Source organism: Momordica charantia, assembly GCF_013281855.1.
Source record: "Momordica charantia cultivar OHB3-1 chromosome 8 unlocalized genomic scaffold, Mcharantia_2.0 BLBB01000008.1, whole genome shotgun sequence".
Lineage (NCBI taxonomy): Eukaryota > Viridiplantae > Streptophyta > Magnoliopsida > Cucurbitales > Cucurbitaceae > Momordica > Momordica charantia.
In genome coordinates this window covers 2009630-2030344 of record NW_028275166.1, presented here as the reverse complement: position 1 = coordinate 2030344, position 20715 = coordinate 2009630, and the positions used below count along the sequence as shown (strand labels likewise).

At 35.4% G+C, this 20715-nt stretch overlaps 3 protein-coding genes and 1 non-coding gene across 4 annotated transcripts; 2 read left to right on the top strand and 2 right to left on the bottom strand.

Annotated features, from left to right (window-relative positions):
• Positions 1–1570: 1570 nt before the first annotated feature.
• LOC111005101 (Pentatricopeptide repeat (PPR-like) superfamily protein) lies at positions 1571–3929 on the top strand. The gene is made up of 2 exons (XM_022276487.2): positions 1571–1723; positions 1857–3929. Exon 2 carries the CDS (start codon positions 1867–1869, stop codon positions 3733–3735), a length of 1869 nt encoding a protein of 622 aa, XP_022132179.1. The 5' UTR covers positions 1571–1723; positions 1857–1866; the 3' UTR covers positions 3736–3929.
• Positions 3930–4562: 633 nt separating this feature from the next.
• Positions 4563–4634, top strand: TRNAC-GCA (transfer RNA cysteine (anticodon GCA)). The gene has a single exon. It is a non-coding gene; the product is annotated as a tRNA-Cys (tRNA).
• Positions 4635–4993: 359 nt separating this feature from the next.
• On the bottom strand, positions 4994–7664 carry LOC111004908 (14-3-3-like protein B). The gene is made up of 4 exons (XM_022276177.2): positions 7054–7664; positions 6472–6594; positions 5314–5430; positions 4994–5224 (listed from the first exon to the last, which is right to left on the bottom strand). The coding sequence occupies exons 1-4, from the start codon at positions 7150–7152 to the stop codon at positions 5204–5206; spliced, it is 360 nt and encodes a 119-aa protein (XP_022131869.2). The 5' UTR covers positions 7153–7664; the 3' UTR covers positions 4994–5203.
• A 1258-nt stretch (positions 7665–8922) lies between these two features.
• Positions 8923–12965, bottom strand: LOC111005124 (uncharacterized). The gene is made up of 5 exons (XM_022276517.2): positions 12648–12965; positions 12418–12495; positions 12207–12282; positions 9322–9395; positions 8923–9217 (listed from the first exon to the last, which is right to left on the bottom strand). Exons 1-5 carry the CDS (start codon positions 12750–12752, stop codon positions 9146–9148), a joined length of 405 nt encoding a protein of 134 aa, XP_022132209.1. The 5' UTR covers positions 12753–12965; the 3' UTR covers positions 8923–9145.
• Positions 12966–20715: the final 7750 nt, after the last annotated feature.

Here is a 20715-nt window from a genome sequence, read left to right as displayed (position 1 = left end):
TCGTACTCCAAGAAGAGAAAAAGTTGTTTGTCTTTAATAGGCCACGCAAGGAAATGGCACAAGAATTAAGAATTTTGGTGATTCAATGTCCAATCTTTGATTTTTTTTTTTTTTTAATTTGGTACTTGAGCTTGTTAAAAATCTTTAATTTAATGTATTTGACAATTTTCACTTAGTTCTTTGTCTAAAAAAAAGTTTATTAACGTAGTATCAAATGTATGATTAGATTATTATTTTATAGACAACAGATGTCACTTGAAAAAAATAAATGTTATTGATCCTTAGGTTAAATTTTACCAATAAATTAGTTTGATTTCACATATGAGATAATATTCAAGCAACATAAATTTAATGATATTAATAAAACAATAATTTAATGATTTATCAGCTTTTTGTTAATAATTTTTAACAATTTGTTTATTGAATGAGGTACTTTATAATTTTTAATATATGAAGGATAAATTTGACAATTTTAAAAGTTTGAAGATGAATTTGAGAATTAACTAAAATAATAAGGATGATTTGGATATTTAGCCAACTTTAATCTACTTCTATGCACTACAACCACCCCACATTTGTAAATTTTCGTTGAAGGTTTGAATTATGTTGTTTTACATTGCAGTGTTGCATTCAAAAATATTTTTAGAAATTATTTTTTTTTTAACTTGGGTGGGTAAAATAATGAATTGGTCTGCCTGACTTTATAGTTGTCTAAAAAATACTCTTGAAGTATGGTAAATCTGTGCTTAACTCAGTATTAATTTACGTCAATTTTTAATCAAGAGGTGATGAGTTGGAATCTCCCACTCTAATTTGTTGTACTAAGAAAAATTTCATAAACATGGAATGCTGTAACATTAACAATTTGATAGGATAATTTTTTACGACTCCTTCAATATTATGTAATCATCAATTATCTTTTAACAATTTGCAATCATCACTTGATTAAAAAAATTGATAAAATTACATTATTGAGTAGTTTGAGTTAAGAGTCTTGCCTCTGGACTCATACCTTATATTAATATATTAGAGTCAGTTTAATCAAATTAAAATAATTCCAAATAGGTTTAACAAATTTGATTAAACTATAATTTAAGTTCTCACGCTGTAACCGACTTTAATTTAAAGTTTTTAGAAAATTCATACTCGTCATTATATTTTGATTAAAACTCACCAATCAATTTTTTCATTAATAAAAAGTTACATAAATTCAATATGGCAGGTTATAACAGATGAGTTATGTGATACGAAATTTTTAAAAGAGAGTTTATGGCAAAATTGAGTAGACAATGGAGAAGTAGTGAAATTAAGACGTTAATTGCCCCACCACTTATTATAGATTTTGCTAGATCAACCTTCCGTTTCAAATATTAATGAAGGTTAAAAATATATTTTTGAAACGTTTATAAAATGTCAAGGATGGTATTTGAAATATTTGATAGGACAAAAGTAAACAAAGTTTAGGGGTGTTTTTGTAATTTAGTAAAAGAAAAAAAAAAGGAAAGTTCAACCACTCATGAGGTTGAAGCCCACTACATTTGATTGGGCCACTAAGCCTTCCGTTGGGTTTGCTTTTGGTCTGAGTTTGAGTTTCTCGCCTTCAGCAGTCCGCCCGCGCCTCCTTCCCCAGCCAGCAACTGGATAAGCAAAAACGCCGCCTCAGCGCTCCCCCACTCCGCTTCCTCTTAGCCCCCATTTTTCCTTCTTCCATTTTCCACTCTCTGTAAGTTTCCTCTCTCCAAACTCCTCCTTCCCTTTTCCAAACAGCATTCTCTGCAATCCCATCGACCTCCACTCCTTTTCTTCACTCTTAATCCAAATGGGGTTCTGAGCATCATCCTCTTCTTCCCTTCCAGTTGAAGGATTATGGATGTAACGTTACCAGCAAAGCATTATACAGATGGGTTCTGTTTGTTTCAGCGTCAGAGCACAAGAAATCGCGGCCGTAAAGTGAGGGCCGGAGGGAGGGTTACTTCGGAGGCCAATTCTTTAAGGCTTTATGTCGGAGGAAAGGGGAAAGCTCGGTTTCTCGTTGTTCCTCCTTCTGATTGTTCTGTCTATGGAGAAAAATCCCATGATTTGATTAGTAAACAGCTGAGCATTGTTCGTGCGATTTCGAGGGTCGATACGTTTAGTTCCAATGGTAGATTGCAGCACGGGGAGAAGAATCTCCATGGCCATTTGAATGGCTCCAATTCGTCGTCGTCTGCTTCGAATCACTCGCAAAGTTTCGAGGAATTCGAGAACAACAATCATCTTCGTCGACTGGTAAGAAATGGGGAATTGGAAGAAGGGTTTAAATTTGTCGAGAATATGGTTTGCCACGGAGATATTCCTGATATAATTGCCTGCACTAGTTTGATTCGCGGTTTGTGTAAAACGGGGAAGACTAGGAAGGCAACTCGGGTTATGGAAATTTTGGAAGATTCGGGGGCTGTTCCTGATGTGATAACTTACAATGTTCTGATTAGTGGTTACTGTAAATCTGGTGAAATTGGGAGTGCTTTACAACTTTTGGATCGAATGAGTGTTTCTCCTGATGTTGTTACATACAATACAATCTTGCGAACTCTGTGTGACAGTGGAAAGTTGAAGCAGGCCATGGAAGTTCTTGATAGACAGTTGCAGAGGGAGTGTTATCCTGATGTAATAACCTACACTATATTGATTGAAGCAACTTGTAAGGAAAGTGGTGTTGGGCAGGCAATGAAATTGTTGGATGAAATGAAGAACAAAGGATGTAAGCCTGATGTTGTCACTTTCAATGTTCTTATCAATGGGATTTGCAAGGAAGGAAGGTTGGATGAAGCTATTAAGTTCTTGAACAACATGCCTTCCTATGGCTGCCAACCGAATGTGATCACTCATAATATAATTTTGCGTAGCATGTGTAGTACAGGGAGGTGGATGGATGCCGAGAAGCTGTTGGCCGAAATGGTTCGGAAGGGATGTTCTCCTAGTGTTGTCACTTTCAATATCTTGATTAATTTCTTGTGTCGAAAGGGCTTGCTTGGTCGAGCTATCGACGTTTTGGAGAAGATGCCTCAGCATGGCTGTACTCCAAATTCCTTGAGCTACAACCCATTGCTTCATGGATTCTGCAAAGAGAAAAAGATGGACCGTGCAATCGAGTATTTGGATATCATGGTTTCAAGAGGCTGTTACCCTGATATAGTGACCTATAACACTCTATTGACAGCATTGTGCAAAGATGGGAAGGTAGATGTTGCAGTTGAGATACTGAATCAACTCAGTGCCAAAGGTTGCTCTCCTGTATTGATCACATACAACACAGTCATTGATGGGCTTTCAAAGGTGGGAAAAACAGAAGATGCCATAAAACTCCTAGATGAGATGAAGGGAAAAGGCCTCAAACCGGATATAATTACGTACTCGTCACTCGTCAGAGGACTGAGCAGGGAAGGAAAAGTCGACGAAGCGATTGCATTTTTTCACGACTTGGAAGAAATGGGTGTAAGGCCTAATGCCATCACGTACAACTCTATCATGTTAGGACTCTGTAAGGTTCGACAAACCAGTCGAGCCATCGACTTCTTGGCATACATGGTTGCCAGAGGGTGTAAACCGACCGAGGCTTCGTACATGATTCTGATTGAAGGATTGGCGTATGAAGGTTTGGCCAAGGAGGCATTGGAGTTGCTCAATGAATTGTGCTCTCGAGGAGTTGTGAAGAAGAGTTCTGCGGAGCAGGTGGTGGTCAAAAACTCTTTTTGATGTATTTTCTTTCTGTTACTTAAGCCGTTTAATGGCCTTGAATTTCATCATCGAATCTTCATAGATATGTTATGTTATTCATGTTTGTCAAAATGGGTAGAATCCAAATCAATTTTGTAAGATAAAAATGCTCAACTTGAGTAGTTTCGAAGTGTATACTCTGTTCAGATATGATAAAGCCATATTCGTGTGCTGATGAGCTGAAAGCCTGAAACTGACCTGCCCGACGCACAAAATTGAATCGACCAACAGTTTGAAAAATGTCAAAATTGGTTTCAAATAAAGTTTGCGTTTCTTATTTTTCTTTTCTCAATTTTTGAGAAACATAAGATTTTGGTAATTAATCCTGTCTCTCGTTTTTTATTTTCAAAATTTTATAAAAGCAAGTTCTTTGATTTTTTTTTTGTGCTCGTGTTTAATTTTTAAAAATATTATTTTTATCAACTTATTAAATGCGTAAAATATTTTTAAAAATAAATATAATATAAAAATGTTGACTAATTAATTTGAAAAGTTAAATTCCATATAAAAAACTTTTTTTTTTAATTTAAAATTTTAGAAAAAGAGAGGCAATGAATGATAACCAACATTTGTTTTCTCAATTAAAAAAAAGGGAAAAAAAAAAGTCAACAATTATTTTCATCTTATTTAAAAAAGGGAAACTTAAACAAAAACATTACAAGAAGGCTTAAATTTTAAATTTAATATTATTTAATTCTATTTCTAATGGGTTTAAAGTCTTTAAATATTCATTATTTGAACTTATTGGAAAATTTAAAATTTAGAAAACATTTATATTTTATAATGAGTATTTTAGGCTCAAACAAGGGTCCATAGCTCAGTGGTAGAGCATTTGACTGCAGATCAAGAGGTCACCGGTTCGAACCCGGTTGGGCCCTTTTTTTCTCTTTTTTTTTTCGTTAAAAACTTACTAAACATAAGTTTTAAATGTTCAAAATTAAACTAGTAATTTAACCAATCATTCTTTCGTTAAAAACTTACTAAACATAAGTTTTAAATGTTCAAAATTAAACTGGTAATTTAACCAATCATTCTTTTGGTCCGAGTTCGATGCATATATATTGAGCAAGAATGAATGACATCCTTCCATCCGTATATACTGAGTAGAGTGTGGATATGATGCGAACTTCATATTAAAAGAAAAAAAGCAAATGAAGCTAAAATGTAATTTCGTACTGATTCTTTTTAAGAAAAAGAAAAAAGAAGAAGAAACCCCACCTCGATCAAAGAAAAGAAAGAAGAAAGACCCACCAATTATGTAACTTCCAAATTCAAGATCAAGGTCAGTCTGAGTACAAGTACAAGACATCATTCACAGACTAATGACGTTTAATTTCCAGATTCACACATTTAAAATAGCATAAGCAGCAAATGACATTTGAAGCCCACCTCCTCCCCTCCTCCTTCACAAGCACAGGACAGGTCGAGCTTTACGGTGCCCGCCCTTCTACGACTCGTCTAACTGATCCTGTAAGGAGTTCATATATTACAAATGTTATGGCCTCATAATAAATGGGAATGTGGTATCTTATGAGAAGGGAATGGAGGGTCACTGACCTGCGCATCTGAAGTCCAGAGAGTGAGGTTGTCCCTCAACAGTTGCATGATAAGGGTACTGTCCTTGTATGATTCTTCACCCAAAGTGTCGAGTTCAGCAATCGCTTCCTCAAATGCCTGATCCAAAGTATAAGAATTGGTGAGTAACACACTACTCAAGAACTACGGGAAAACATGATCCTTAAACACTACTGAAATTAGGCGGCTAACTTTAAGATAGTGCCGAATGCAAGCAATGATGCACTTGAGCTAAAAGGAAAGAACAGAAAATAAACCAAAAGTGATTTCAAGAAAATGTAACATGGCAACAAGTTTTGATCAGGCCAGTAAGATTAATTAAGTAGCAGATATATTGCAGACAGTTGCAGGTATATGATTGAGAATTCTTTCAAAGGGAGATGGATCATAAATATCCAATCATCTTAATCACAGTAGTTCACCAACAACTATGATACATTTTCACATAAAAAGAAAAATGAAAAACCATAATGGTTTGAGGAAACTAACATTGGTATAAATGATATTATGGAATGTGTTCTTATGTATTGTTATACGCCCTTGTGTATTCTTTCATTTTTTTCACAATGAAAGCTTGGTTTCTTATTAAAAAAAGAAAGAAATAAATGAAGATATTATGGAATTCTTGAGAGCTGGAACCAAGAGCAAAAGAAGGAAATGCAAAGATGTAAACTATTTGAATAGTCAGTCAAACAAGATGCTCGCTAAACAAACATGTCTCGTGTCCATAGCAATCCTACAGTTGTAAGATCAATTAATGTAAAAAGGTTTCATACGTGAAGCTGGCGGCCACATCCGCATATTAGTGATGCTATGGAACATACGATTATCATAAAATTCAAGTTTTTAGGAGGAAGATCATATGCCATCACATTAAGCAAGTAACACGAAGACAATAGTCTGACAAAGTCGCCAGAGTAACAGTACTAGCTGATGCAATTTCGTAGGAACAATTGAGAATCCAGAAAGAATACAATAATACAAAGCTCTGAGAAAGGAGACTCCAGTGATAAAAACAAAAGGGTGACAGCAATAGCCCACGCTTCTTCTCAGTGATAGGAAAAAAAGGGATAAATAATGTACAGAGGGAAATGAACCAGAACTAGGCGACTGAGAACGAAAATAAAGGATCAAATTTACCTCCTTCGCCATGCTACATGCTTTATCGGACTGATTCAGAATCTCGAAGTAAAACACAGAGAAATTGAGTGCCAGCCCCAGCCGTATTGGATGAGTAGGTGCAAGATCCGCAACAGCGACATCCTTCGTAGCATAAGAGTCAACAAATTCAAAATCAGAATTCAGAATATCCCATCTCACAAGCACCCACATAGTAGAATTGAAAAATCCAATCTCTATTCATTCGATTTATTATAAAAAGAAACCATTAAAGAGGTACGATATAGAAATGATCGGTTGAAGATCGGGGATCTTCCCGGAGAAAAGATGAGAAAAACAGAGTAAGAAAGATAAACTATCTTTGAATTTGAAACCGATCAGAACTAATTAAATCAAGATTTCATTTCCGTAGGAAAGAAGGTAGTAGAACACGGGAACATAGCAACAGTAAAAGATGGATCACATAATTGTGGATGTTCGGCGGCGGTACTATATCCAGTGTTCAAAGTCAATTCACAAGTCAAATGTCTAGCCTCACATGTCCATAAAAGCAACGCCATTCCAAAATTATCTCAACGATACCAAAAAGAAAGCCACAAATACCTGAGCAGCCCTATAAGCCAGCATAGTATCCTCAGCAGCGGCTTTCCTCTCGTCGCCGACCTTGAACTCCGCTAAATACCTATGGTAATCCCCCTTCATCTTCAAGTAGAAGACCTTAGACTCACTGGCAGAGGCCGAGGGAATAAGATTCGAGTCCAAAAGCTTCAAAATACTCGCACAGACCTCGGAAAGCTCGGATTCAACCTTTGATCTGTAATCCTTAACAAGAATGACATGATCTTCATTCTTACGGCTCTCCTCCTTCTGCTCGATGGAAGAGACAATACGCCAAGCGGCTCGAAGTGAGCCAATCACGTTCTTGTAAGCGACAGAGAGAAGATTGCGCTCCTCAACCGATAGCTCGGAGCCAGGGGTTGAACCAAGAACAGTTTCTGCATGAACTGAACCATCTCCTCATATCTCTCGGCCTGCTCGGCAAGCTTCGCGAGGTACACATACTGCTCCCGAGAAAGATTGTCCGGCACGGCGACGGCCATTGTAGAACTCCGGCGAACGGAAGAGAATGATAGAGACAGAGAGACAGAGAGACAGAGGGCTTTGCGTTTTCTATATCGCCGTTTGGTAAAGATGCACGGGCCGGCGGCCTTAAAACCCAAAATATAAAAAAGCAAAGGCTGAGAGAAAAAATGAATAAAATTAAAATTAAAAAAGGGAGCCGTGCTAGCCTGCGGCGGATGTAGAATAGTGACGAAACGGGAGCCGTTGGATAAAAGCGGGTGACGATGACATCGAGGTGATTGAGGAGGATTGCCAGCTATGCAAATGCAAGGAAAGAGAAAGCTAACACATCTTTTTCTATTTTTAATAATTTCAATCATGTTGTAAGGTAGCGTTTCAATTAATTTCTAATTATTAATACGTCCACAGGAGGAAAAGGAAGGATACCCCCCACGACACTGCCACGTCATTTATTTTTATAAATACATTAAAATTATCATCTTCGTATACATTATTTTAAAAATACACAAAAATTAGCTTTAAATAAATCAAGTTACTCGCTTATTAGCTGTTTTAAAATGAAGCCTGGGGAGAGATTTTGATCAAGTATAAATTGACATTCGGATAATATTATTTTTAAGTGAGAGATTCTTTTTATTTATTTTTAAAATAAAACATGAATTAAATGATGTTTTTAATAGTACTTCTAAACATTTTTTAACATTTTTCTTAATAATAAATATTTGAATTAGTTAACAACACTTTTCACGTAGTCTAAAAATATGTTTAAATTTAAAAGATGGCAAAGAGATGAACTTTCCTAAAGTAAGCTTTGAAATTTTCCATACAAAAAACTATGTTAGGATTAACATAGACTAATAAAAATGTTTGTTTATTCTCATTTGCATGGGAAAATAACTAAAATTGAATACGAAAAGTATGAAAATGCACACACCTAACGAGTCATCTAATTAAAGAATTTAGTTATCTGTCACTTTTTAATTAAATTTAAATCACTTTTTTATGTGTCAACTCAAAATTATGATTCTTAAATATAAAAGACAACATTCATACATATTAAGTCCAATTTTTTTTCTTCTAAATATTCGTGAATGTCCAAACCAACTTATCTCGACTAATCTTGTGAGGCAACCGTCTGCCCCTACAACATTTAGTACCAAAAAACACATAGGAAATTCCTATGGCAGGTGATCATCCATGATGGTTTAAGCCCAACTATTTTGTCTTCAAAAAGTAGATAACAGATACAACTTTTCAAAATAGTGATTATTAACTTAATTTAAAAAATAAAAAATCAAAATAATTATCAAACAGAGCCAATCGAATCCGATTTTAAACCAAGAGTATCAACTGCTTAAGAATAAAGCAAGAGAGAAAGAAGGCCAAAGATTTAGAACATGGTAGGAGTGAAGTAATAGATACAAATATGAAGGTTATTATTTGGGTATTTTATACAAAGATGAGAGAGCCAGCCGAAAGTAGAAAGCATTGGCTGTGGGCAACTTGAATTGTCATGTCAGCAGATGAGATGATAATATAATAGGCCAAATGTTCCCACATGTACTGAGAGGGATGTTTAGGAATAAGAATGGTGTGTCTGTTTTTCTTCTTTTTACCAAATTGAATGCTTAATTCCAAGGCCATTGCATGTCAATATAAGCCCTTTGTAACGGCTGAGATATTCCTGCAAATAACATAATAATTTATAAACCATAAGAATGATAGAAGGCGTGGTTGATGGTAAAAAGCAGCAGCAGAGACAGAGAGAGAGAGGAGAGGATTTCTTACAACTACGGTGTAATCATATGTGTACAGCATGCCTTTGTTGTCGTATTCTCTCCTCTTGATGGGATCACTCAAAACTGTCCATCAACAATAATACAAAATGTTTTGTGAGATCTAGAGTTTATTAATTAGAAATAGTTGCTGTTTTTTTTCTTTCTTTTTCTTGGTGAAACAATCCATAAGAAGAGAGAGGTAAGGAAGATTGGGTAACCTCCAAAAGCCAAAACAGCCTGGACTAACAAATAAAATTCCAGTCAGCCGCAATGGAAAAAAAAAAGGAAGATAATTAGAAAAATCCCTAGATAAAGAAAGCCAAGTGGAGAGATCGATATTTATCTCAAAAAATTTCCTATTTCTCTCTTGAGACGGGAAAATTGCTGCCCACCACAAGGATTTGGATAATGAATGATTTCAACCTTCTACCTCTCTCTCTCACACACAGAAGACGCAGCCCAAGAGAGTAAAACAAGAGAATGTGCATGTACTTTTATCCACGCTATAACTCAACCACAGTTCTATACAGTGAAGATGCAGATGCAGGTCAGATGAAGTTGATCCAGTCCAGGAAACCCATGGTGAAGTGAAACACAGTCAAACAACACAGGCCGGTTGCTAAAGATATTAAAAAATTGGATTGTAACAGATGGCCTTGTTTAATTGGAAGGTTGAAGCGAATACAGGAACAGAATTCAATCAACCGTGGGGCAAAGTTGCTCTAAATTGTTTTCCCGAGCACTCCCTTAAATGTCTTTAGTCTGCTAAAATAGGTTTCTATCTGATCTAAGATTATCTTTCCACGCTCCAAATAATCAGGCTTGCACTTGGCATGTAGGCACAGTACAGTAAAAGCAGCCAAAGATAGCTTGAAAGAGAAAATTCTAGAATATTTAGATGGCAGACGGCTGCCACCTCCTCGTAACTCATTTCAAAAAGGTTAAATCTTTGCATGTAAAGCATTCTTAAACACACTAATAGATTCAAGAAAATGCATACAAGAAAGATCTTGACGGTGAGTTCAGATTAGTTTACAAACAAGAATGGCCTGCTGCTCCTGCGCCCACTACTTCAAGTTTCAACCTCACAAAACTACAGCGATTAAGTTAAATTTGACTGATAGTTATCTACAGAGTTTATTCTTGTAACAATAAAATACATTTTCTTTTATATACCTGGATGGAAGTCGAACCCTATCTCACTATGCTTAAGAGACTACAAAACAGTCCACTAATTTCCTAGAACTGGGTTGGGGGGAGGGGATGGGATTGGGGACTTTGCTGATCTTCCCAATAACGAAATAAGTGTATTCTACCCAATCAGGGGGATGATTGTAAACAATAAGACCGCAAGCCATGTATTCTATTCTATCTGGATTCACATTTTCCCTTTTGTGAAAGTAAAATAGCTAAAAACGATAAAATTTTGGACAAAGTGTGACACCAATATTCTATGTAGAAAACCTAGAAAAGAAAACTGATAAATCTTTCACTACGCAAAAGGGTTATTACAAGTGGACTTTCCTAGTTTCTAAGAATGCTACAAGATACACACATCGAGAGGATATATTACTATGTTAGATATCTCGGCATATAGATTAAGAAACAAACATTTAGTTGAAGGAACAACAATATAAAAAAATTCATCTCCAAAAGAGTTAAAAGAACACTCCAATTGGATATATTGGAAGAGGCGGAGAATTATAAACTTCTTGTATGGTATACAATAATGTCTTTATATAACATTGCTAAGAGATACCCATATCCAAATGATACACTCCTTTCTCTTAAATATCCTCTGTGTGTTGAGCAAAGCATAGACCTCACTTTCTTCTCCATCCCTCACATGGGATATTTTTTAGCAACCTCCTCTCCTGGTTACCCTTTGAAGTCATAGATATGCCCTAAATGGCTTGAAAGCTATTTCTTTTATTTATTTCTCTTAATGAAACTCAAAGGATTCAACCTTCTCTGTACCTTTCTCGTTTCTTTTATAGAGAGAAGAATAACAGGCACCCCCACTTCAAATGCTTTCATTTTCTCTCTTTGTTTTTCAACTGCTTCTATCTGGAAGCAAATTCCTTTTTAGCAGCTTCTAGCTATCTCTTAGTCTTAGCTAATTTGTTTTCCTAGTCCATTATATTTCACCCTTTTTTCTTTCTTTTTCTACTTCTTCTTCCTTTTGTTTGTGTGTGGGTACTAGGAAGCCATGCCAACCACATGGAGGCATTTTCTCCACCAAAAAAAAAAAAGGGAATCCATATTACCAGCTATCTCTCTGCTCGCACATAAGCTCTCACCGGCAGCTGCTTTAATTTCCAAATTCATACTCATTGTTCGTGTGAAAATGTTTCCACTTTAGTGTCTTTGGCACCATTCACAACTCTCCTCGCCTTAAGCCCTGATGTGACTTCTTTAATGATCTTAGCAGTAAAAAGTTATTTCTTAATTTAATTTTTCTTTAGATTAACAGCAACCACACTATGTTATATCATACTCGCTAAGAAAAAAGGAAGCGGAAGAGAATTTTACGGACTTTCTTCCCACTCTTACTGGTACTATAAGTCCCTCCAAAATTCACTAGTCTATTCTTGTTTCTTTCATTTCTACAAGTACTTGGGTATGTAATGCCTTCATTTTACCAATCTAAAACCGTAGAATGAAAAATCTGAAGTATATGGAGCCAATCTGATTGACATTAACCTTTTCTTCTCCAAGCCTCTTTATAAGTATTAAAGTAGATTAAACATGTTTTATTACTTGAAATTCTTTTGGTGTCACAAATAACAAGTGCACATGATCCCTGACAAAGACGCATGCCATTGAAATTGCAGGAAATCCAGTAGAATAATGCGAACAATAAAATGCATTAACTAAAAAACTGAAAAAACCGACCTTGATAAGCCTCGTTTATCTCCTGAAATCTGGAAGTTGCAACATCCTGATCTTTCTGCTTATCAGGATGCCATTTCTGCAGGGAACCAATTCCAAGTACCAGTTGAGATAATCACCCACAAACAAGAATACTGAAATGAGGACCAAATCAAAATTGATAACGGAAAATCGAGGGATGGAGATAAAGTGGAGAGGGCACGAAGTCACGAACCAGAGCCAGCCGTATGTAATTGCCTCGAATATCATCATCGGTCGCATCATAATCCACCTCCAACGTATTGTAATAGTCCTAAAACGAAACCAATTTCACCAACAAAAAAAAAACCCCCATCAATGTCAAAATGCCCAACACACAAAACCAACTCAAAACCCTACCTGGCTTCATACGGATAAGAAATGCACTTCGAAGAGAAAGAAAATGCACTCGTAAGCAATAATCACCTTAGGTTTAGTTGAGGAAGAGGAGAAATCGAAATTAATAAAGGATTCTCGGTCGGATTGCGGCTGATCGGAGCCCGGCAATCCAGTGTCCCAATCGTCCCTCATCGAACCGCAACGGCAACGGAGAGAGAGGTAGAGGAAGGTGGAAGCTTCAGAGAATCGTGGCTATACGCCGGACTGGAGTCGACAGATTAAAGGGATTGGGCGGTGGTCGGTGGTGTGCTGACTCCTCCTCTGGTTTGTCTGCAAGTTTGTGTGCTTATCGGAATGCCGCGTAATACAAAGTCATCGTGGATTTTAGCCTACGGCTACGATACGCAATCCTAAACAATTATGAACAAGGAAATTTAATTGCCCGGGTTTATTTCCTGATTTTTGTTTCCAACTTTTGTTTCTAATTTTTATTAATTTTGTAAATAGCATGAAATAAATATATTATTTCAAATTTAGTGGAAAAATAAAATTTTACCAAAACAACCTTACTCAAATTAAAGACAACTTTAAATGTAATTAAAAAAAAAAGACACGCTATCAGAAGTAAAATTTATGCTATATTCGAAAATAATGAAAATTTTTTATGTTTTTAAAAATACATATTAAATTTATGTTGTATATCTTTTTTCTTAATTTTATAAGTTTTTTGTAAAAAAATAAAAAGAATTAAATTTTGTTCAGATGTAGCTTTTCTCTACTTTGCATTTATTTGAATTCTACTTTATTTTGGATTATGCTGTTTCTTATAGAATGTTGAGTATTTTTTTTATCAACGGATTTAGTGATTTTTTTTTTACATAATTGTTTTTTTAAATTGTTTTCTTATTATTTTATTTAAATAGTGTAAATTTTGTAAACAACATTTTTATGTTTGGAGTATTTTCATAGTTTAGATTTGAAATTCAAGGATATCGTTACATTAAAATTATGATAAATATATTATTTTATATTATAAACTTCTTTCAAATTTTATTGTTATTAAAACATTATATATTATAAATTATATAATATTGATAATTCTACTAAATTTATACGTTGATAAATTAATTAACAATATTTGATATTGAACTAAATATTTAGTTGATAAATACTAGTTTAAAAACATTAACTCATTTTTTAAATTGAAATTAAATTAAATTGAAATTAAATTTTAAATTCTGCTTCGTACACATGTTTATGTTATGAGTTTTTTCATTTAATTTTTTATTTTCATATTTATATTTTCAAACAACTAACTAAATACACCCATAACTTTTTGTTATATTTTAAAATATTTGTTATTTTTCATTTACTATTTGTCTAAATGCTTTATTTATGTATTATAATGTGTGAGATGGATAATCCAAAGCTCGAGATAAAGTAATTGGTGTCTTGAGTTTGGATTTGGATTTACTTGATGATTCTTCAAAATACTAGACTTGATCAATCTTCTCTATCCACCAATAAAATATTGGTTTAAATATAATTTTATATCCACCCTTAGGTTTATGGTCTCTAACAATTGGATTTTTATTAAAATTCATGTGAATTAATACATAAATAGGATCAAATGAATTATTTTACAGAAATATCGAAATCAAAGTCAAACTCAAATATGCTCGATGTGAATTGTTTTTCAATATTCTTAAATTTAGTTTCAATTATTTTTGCGTGGGTCGAATTTCTACTATTTTTTTTAGTATTTATTAGTACTTCTACTATATTTAGTTGACCATATGACTTAATTAATTTTTGTTTATAAATAATGTAATTTTAGAAATAAATGAGATTATGGTGATTATGAAACCAATTAAAATTAAAATTAAAATATTGATGAAACAAGTTCATTAATATATAACCGATGCTATAAATTAATTTATTTAAAAATGATGGTGAACTTTATATTTGCAATTGGCCATTTAATTTAGGAAACTAATCAAACTAAGGTTACATTCATAAACCGAACCATATGCACGGTTATTGAGTACTCGAAAAAAAAAGCACGGTTATTGCAATAATTTTGGATTTTTAAGTCAAGGAAAATTTGAAAATCAAATTATCTAAATATAAAAAAGGAAAAAGAAAATAAGATATCTTCGGTTCGGTTCGGATTTTAATAAAAAGCCAGAAGAACCGACCATATATATAACATACGAACCATAGGCCCATTCCAACCCACCGAATTCAGCCCAATATCTCGGCCCAGTCCAGTCCCACTGATCCAGTTTATTTAAGAAAAAAAGTGAAACAGAAAAGTAACCGTTAGTTTCGTGTTTCCCACACAAACCCTAGCCGCTCTCCTCAGTCGCCTTCTCCCCCTCTCTCCCTCTTCCGTCCGATCGTCGTACCGATCCGATGCCCATCCCATCTATCTTCTTCCTCTCTTGATTCAGGTACACTTCTAAATCCTTATTCTGTACAATTTTCGAACGCTGTGGTCTGTGATTCTTTGTATGATTATTTTCTCGATGGAATCGAGCCGAGTAAACGAGATCCTCCCGCAAAGAAACTGAGACTAATGGCCTTTGGGAATTCAAACCCTAATCGCCTACCATATGATGATGTGCAGAAATTTTGTGAACCCATGAATCCGAACTCTCCGATCACTATCCTTTTGAGTTCGCTTCCTGTTCCGCCTCCTTTTTTCCTCGTCCAATTCTCTCGCTTCAACATTCTCTCCCATGCTATCCCTCAAAGCAATTCGGGTTATAATTCGTGTGGTAACCCTAATCTTCAACCACTTTAGTCAAAGAGATACAGTGTTACTTCTCTATGGCTTTTCGTTGGGACTATAGGTTTAGATGTAGATGCTAAATAATATCATTACTAATATTGTGCATACTTATTAATCTCATTTTATTATTTTTATTTTAGGCTTGCTGTCAATTCAACTAAGTTTTCAGATATCAATCTCGTGTCCTTTAGTATCAGGTAGTTGTCTCAACTTTGTATTGTCGCTTGGTTATTTGGAATGAAATTCACATGTGTGCTATAGTGCTTACATGTCTATTATATCTCTCTTTCAATGGAATTTGAATAGGTTTATCCTGTTTGGAAATGGTACGAGAAGTAGGATTTGTCTTTCCACGACTAGCTTCAAGGAGTGGCATGACAATACTAGTGTTGTGGTCGCCAGATTGGATATTGCTAGGACCTCCCTGATTTAACTGGTATTTTTGTCTCTGGTTGCAAGCATTTTTCCTCTTCTGTATATACATCCTTTTATTACTTTGTTTTCTGTCTTGTTCAGTTTAACATTTCTAATTAGTGCTTCTCATCAATCATCATTATTGTTTATTTCGATTTGTGTATCTTAATTCTCATTATTTTTTTTAAATAGTATTTTTTTTGTTGCCACCAAAATGTTAGTTTTCTTGAAATAATGCTAGTTGGCCATAAAATATTTGTTGCTACGATATTGCAATTGTCCTGAAACATTAGCACGATATGTCGGTGGTCCCTAAATATTAGTTGTCTCAAAATAAAGTTACCAATAATTGTCTCGATATGTCGATTGTCCCTCAATATTGGCTCTTTAAAAAAAAGAAATCAACGGTTGCTTGAAAATGGCAGTTGTCCCTAACTATTGACTACCTTGAAATAAGGAACCAAGGGTTCCCTCAATATGTCGATTGTCCCTTAATATTGGTAGCCTCGAAATAAATGAACCAATGGTTCCCTCTATACATCGGTTGTCCCATAATATTGGTATCCTGGAAATAAAGGATGGTTCCCTCGATATGTCGGTTGTCCCTTAATATTGGTAGCATCAAAATAAAGGAACCAATGGTTCTCTCTATACATTAGTTGTCCCTTAATATTGGTTGCCTCTAAGTAAAGGAACCAATGGTTCCCTCTACATGTTGGTTGTCCCTTAATATTATCGGTTGCCTCTAAATAATGGAACCAATGGTTTCCTCAATATGTCGATTGTCCCTTAATATTGGTACTCTCGAAATAAAGGAACCATGGATTCCCTCGATATGTCGGTTGTCCCTTAATATTTGTAGCCTCGAAATAAAGGAACCAATGGTTCCCCGATGTGTCGGTTGTCTCTTTATATTGGTAGCCTCGAAATAAAGGAACCAATGGTTCCCTCGATATGTCGGTTGTCCCTTTATATTGGTTGCCTCGAAATAAAGGAACCAATGGTTCCCTCGATATGTCGGTTGTCCCTTTATATTGGTTGCCTCTAAATATAAGGAACCAATGGTTCCTTCAATATGTTGGTTGTCACTTTATATTGGTAGCCTCGAAATAAAGGAACGAATGGTTCCCTCGATATGTCGGTTGTCCCTTTATATTGGTAGCCTTGAAATAAAGGAACCTATGGTTCCCTCTATACATCGGTTGTCCGTTAATATTGGTTGCCTCGAAATAAATGAACCAATGGTTCCCTCGATATGTCCGTTGTCCCTTTATATTGGTAGCCTCGAAATAAGGGAACCATTTGGTTCCCTCGATATGTTGGTTGTCCCTTTATATTGGTAGCCTCGAAATAAAGGAACCAATGGTTCCCTCGATATGTCGGTTGTCCCTTAATATCGGTAGCCTCGAAATAAAGGAACAAGGAACCAATGGTTCCCTCGATATGTTGGTTGTCCCTTAATATTGGTACCCTCAAAATAAAGAACCATGAGTTCCCTCGATATGTCGGTTGTCCCTTAATATTGGTAGGCTCGAAATAAAGAACCAATGGTTCCCTCGATATGTCGGTTGCCCTTTAATATTGGTAGCCTTGAAATAAAGGAACCAATGGTTCCCTCGATATGTCGGTTGTCCCTTTATATTGGTTGCTTCTAAATAAAGGAACCAATGGTTCCCTCGATATGTTGATTGTCCTTTTATATTGGTAGCCTCGAAATAAAGGAACCAATGGTTTCCTCGATATGCCGGTTGTCCCTTTATATTGGTAGCCTCGAAATAAAGGAACCAATGGTTCCCTCGATATGTCGGTTGTTCCTTTATGTTGGTCGCCTCAAAATAAATAAACCAATGGTTCCCTCGATATGTCGGTTGTCACTTTATATTGGTAGCCTCGAAATAAAGGAACCAATGATTCCCTCGATATATCGGTTGTCCCTTAATATTGGTAGCTTCTAAATAAAGGAACCAATGGTTCCCTCGATATGTCGGTTATCCATTTATATTGGTTGCCTCTAAGTAAAGGAACGAATGGTTTCCTTGATATGTCGGTTGTCCCTTTATATTGGTTGCCTCTAGATAAAGGAACCAATGGTTCCCTCGATATGTTGGTTGTCCCTTTAATATTGGTAGCATCAAAATAAAGGAACCAATGGTTCTCTCTATACTTCGGTTGTTCTTTAATATTGGTTGCCTCTAAGTAAAGGAACCAATGGTTCCCTCTATATGTCCATTGTCCCTTAATATCAGTTGCTTCTAAGTAATGGAACCAATGGTTCCCTCGATATGTCGATTGTCCCTTGACATTGGTAACCTCAAAATCAAAATAAAGGAACCAATGGTTCCCTCGATATGTTGGTTGTCCCTTTATATTGGTAGCCTCGAAATAAAGGAACCAATGGTTCCCTCGATATGTCGGTTGTCACTTTATATTGGTAGCCTCGAAATAAGGGAACCATTTGGTTCCCTCGATATGTTGGTTGTCCCTTTATATTGGTAGCCTCGAAATAAAGGAACCAATGATTCCCTCGATATGTCGGTTGTCACTTTATATTGGTAGCCTCGAAATAAAGGAACCAATGATTCCCTCGATATGTTGGTTGTCCCTTAATATTTGTAGTCTCGAAAAAAAGGAACCAATGATTCTCTCAATATGTCGGTTGTCCATTTATATTGGTTGCCTCTGAATAAAGGAACCAATAGTTCCCTCGATATGTCGGTTGTCCCTTTATCTTGGTTGCCTTTAAATAAAGGAACCAATGGTTCCCTCGATATATTGGTTGTCCCTTAATATTGGTAGCATCAAAATAAAGGAACCAATGGTTCTCTCTATATGTTGGTTGTCCCTTAATGTTGGTTGTCTCTAAGTAAAGGAACAAATGATTCCTTCTATATGTCGGTTGTCCCTTAATATTGGTACCCTCGAAATAAAGGAACCAATGGTTCCCTCTATCCCTTAATATTGGTAGCATAAAAATAAAGGAACCAATGGTTCTCTCTATATATTGGTTGTCCCTTAATATTGGTAGCATCAAAATAAAGGAACCAATGGTTCTCTCTATACGTGGGTTGTCCTTTAATATTGGTAGCCTCTAAGTAAAGGAACCAATGGTTCCCTCTATGTCGGTTGTCCCTTAATATTGGTTGCCTCTAAGTAAAGGAACCAATGATTCCCTCTATACGTCGGTTGTCCCTTAATATTTGTAGCCTCGAAATAAAGGAACCAATGCTTCCCTCGATATGTCGGTTGTCCCTTTATATTGGTTGCCTTTAAATAAAGGAACCAATGCTTCCTTCGATATGTTGGTTGTCCCTTAATATTGGTAGCATCAAAATAAAGTAACCAATGATTCTCTCTATACATCGGTTGTCCCTTAACATTGGTTTCCTCTAAGTAAAGGAATCAATGGTTCATTCTATATGTCGGTTATCCCTTAATATCGGTTGCCTCTAAATAATGGAACCAATGGTTCCCTCAATATGTCGGTTGTCGCTTAATGCTGGTACCTTAGAAATAAAGGAACCAATGGTTCCCTCTATACGTCAGTTGTCCCTTAATATTGGTTGCCTAATAAGGAAACCAATGGTATATATTGGTTGCCTGATAAGGAACCAATGGTGTTTCATATATACGTTGGTCATTCCCTTGATATTGGACCCCTTGAAATGAGGAAACATGGTTTCCTTTATACGTCGGTTGTCGCTTAATATTTGTTATGTCGAAATAAAGGAACTAGTATGTTGGTTGTCCCTTGATAATGCTTCCCTTGTTATGTCGGTTGTTCTTTAACAATGGTTGGCTTAATATGTCAGTTATCCCTTCATATTAGTTGCCTCGATATGTCAATTTTATCTTAAGATTTGTTGACTCAAAATAAAGGACCAATGGTTCTCTCAATATGTTGGTTGTCCCTTCATATTGGTTACCTTGAAATAAGGAAACCAATGGTGTTCCATATATATGTTGGTTGTTCCTTAATATTGGTTTCCTCGGTTTCCTCTATATGTCGGTTGTCCCTGTTATGTCGAAATAAAGGAACCGTTGGTTCCCTGAACATGTTGGTTGTTCCCTAATGATGGTTTCCTTGTTATGTTGATTGTTCTTTAATAATGGTTGACTTAATATGTCAGTTATCCCTTAATCTTAGTTTTCTCGATATGTCAATTGTCTGTTAAGATTTGTTGCCTCAAAATAAAGGACCAATGGTTGGCTTAACATGTTTGTTGTCCCTAAATATTAGTTGTCTTAAAATAAAGGAACCAATGATATTAAGGTAGCCCAAATATGTTGGTTGTTGGTTTTATTGGTTGCATCGGTATAAATAACGAATGATTGCCTTAATATTTCAGTTGTACCTTAATATTCGTTATGTCATAATAAAGGACCAATATTTGCCTTAATACATTGGTTGTCCTTAAATATTAGTTGCCTCGATATAAAAGAACCAATGGTTCCACTTCCCTCGATATGTAGGTTTTCCCTTAACATTGATTGCCTAAAAATACAAGGCCAATGGTTGCGTATTATGTTGGCTGCCCTTAAATAATGATTGTCTCGATATGTTTATTGCCTTGAAATTATGGTTGTTTCAAAATAATTGTTGTCTCAATGTGTCAATTTTCCCAGAATTGGTTTCTCCCGGAATTGGTTTATTTTAAATAGAAGACCAATTATTGTCTTGTTATGTTGGTTGTTTCGCATAACAAATGGTTACTTTGATATGTTGATTGTCCCTAAACATCCTTTGCTTTCAAAACAAAGGTAAGTAGTTGCCTTGCTTGGTCGGTTTGCCTGTAAATATTGATGGCCTTTTTATGTCAATTGCCTCAATATGTTGATTGTACTGAAATAATAGTTGCCTCCCTATGATGATTTTCTTGAAATATTTGTTTCTTTGATAAGACAGTTGTCTTACAATATTGGTGGCTTCAAAATAACAATTTCCCGTAT

Coding starts and splice junctions, on each gene's coding strand:
- LOC111005101 (XM_022276487.2), top strand. CDS start 1,867: ATGGATGTAACGTTACCAGCAAAGCATTATACAGATGGGTTCTGTTTG.
- LOC111004908 (XM_022276177.2), bottom strand. CDS start 7,152: ATGAAGGGGGATTACCATAGGTATTTAGCGGAGTTCAAGGTCGGCGAC. Junction 6,595..7,053: donor TGGCTTATAGGGCTGCTCAG/GTATTTGTGGCT, acceptor TATGCTACGAAG/GATGTCGCTGTTGCGGATCT. Junction 5,225..5,313: donor TCTGGACTTCAGATGCGCAG/GTCAGTGACCCT, acceptor AACTCCTTACAG/GATCAGTTAGACGAGTCGTA.
- LOC111005124 (XM_022276517.2), bottom strand. CDS start 12,752: ATGAGGGACGATTGGGACACTGGATTGCCGGGCTCCGATCAGCCGCAA. Junction 12,496..12,647: donor CTTCCTCAACTAAACCTAAG/GTGATTATTGCT, acceptor GTTTCGTTTTAG/GACTATTACAATACGTTGGA. Junction 9,396..12,206: donor GATAAACGAGGCTTATCAAG/GTCGGTTTTTTC, acceptor GTTGATGGACAG/TTTTGAGTGATCCCATCAAG.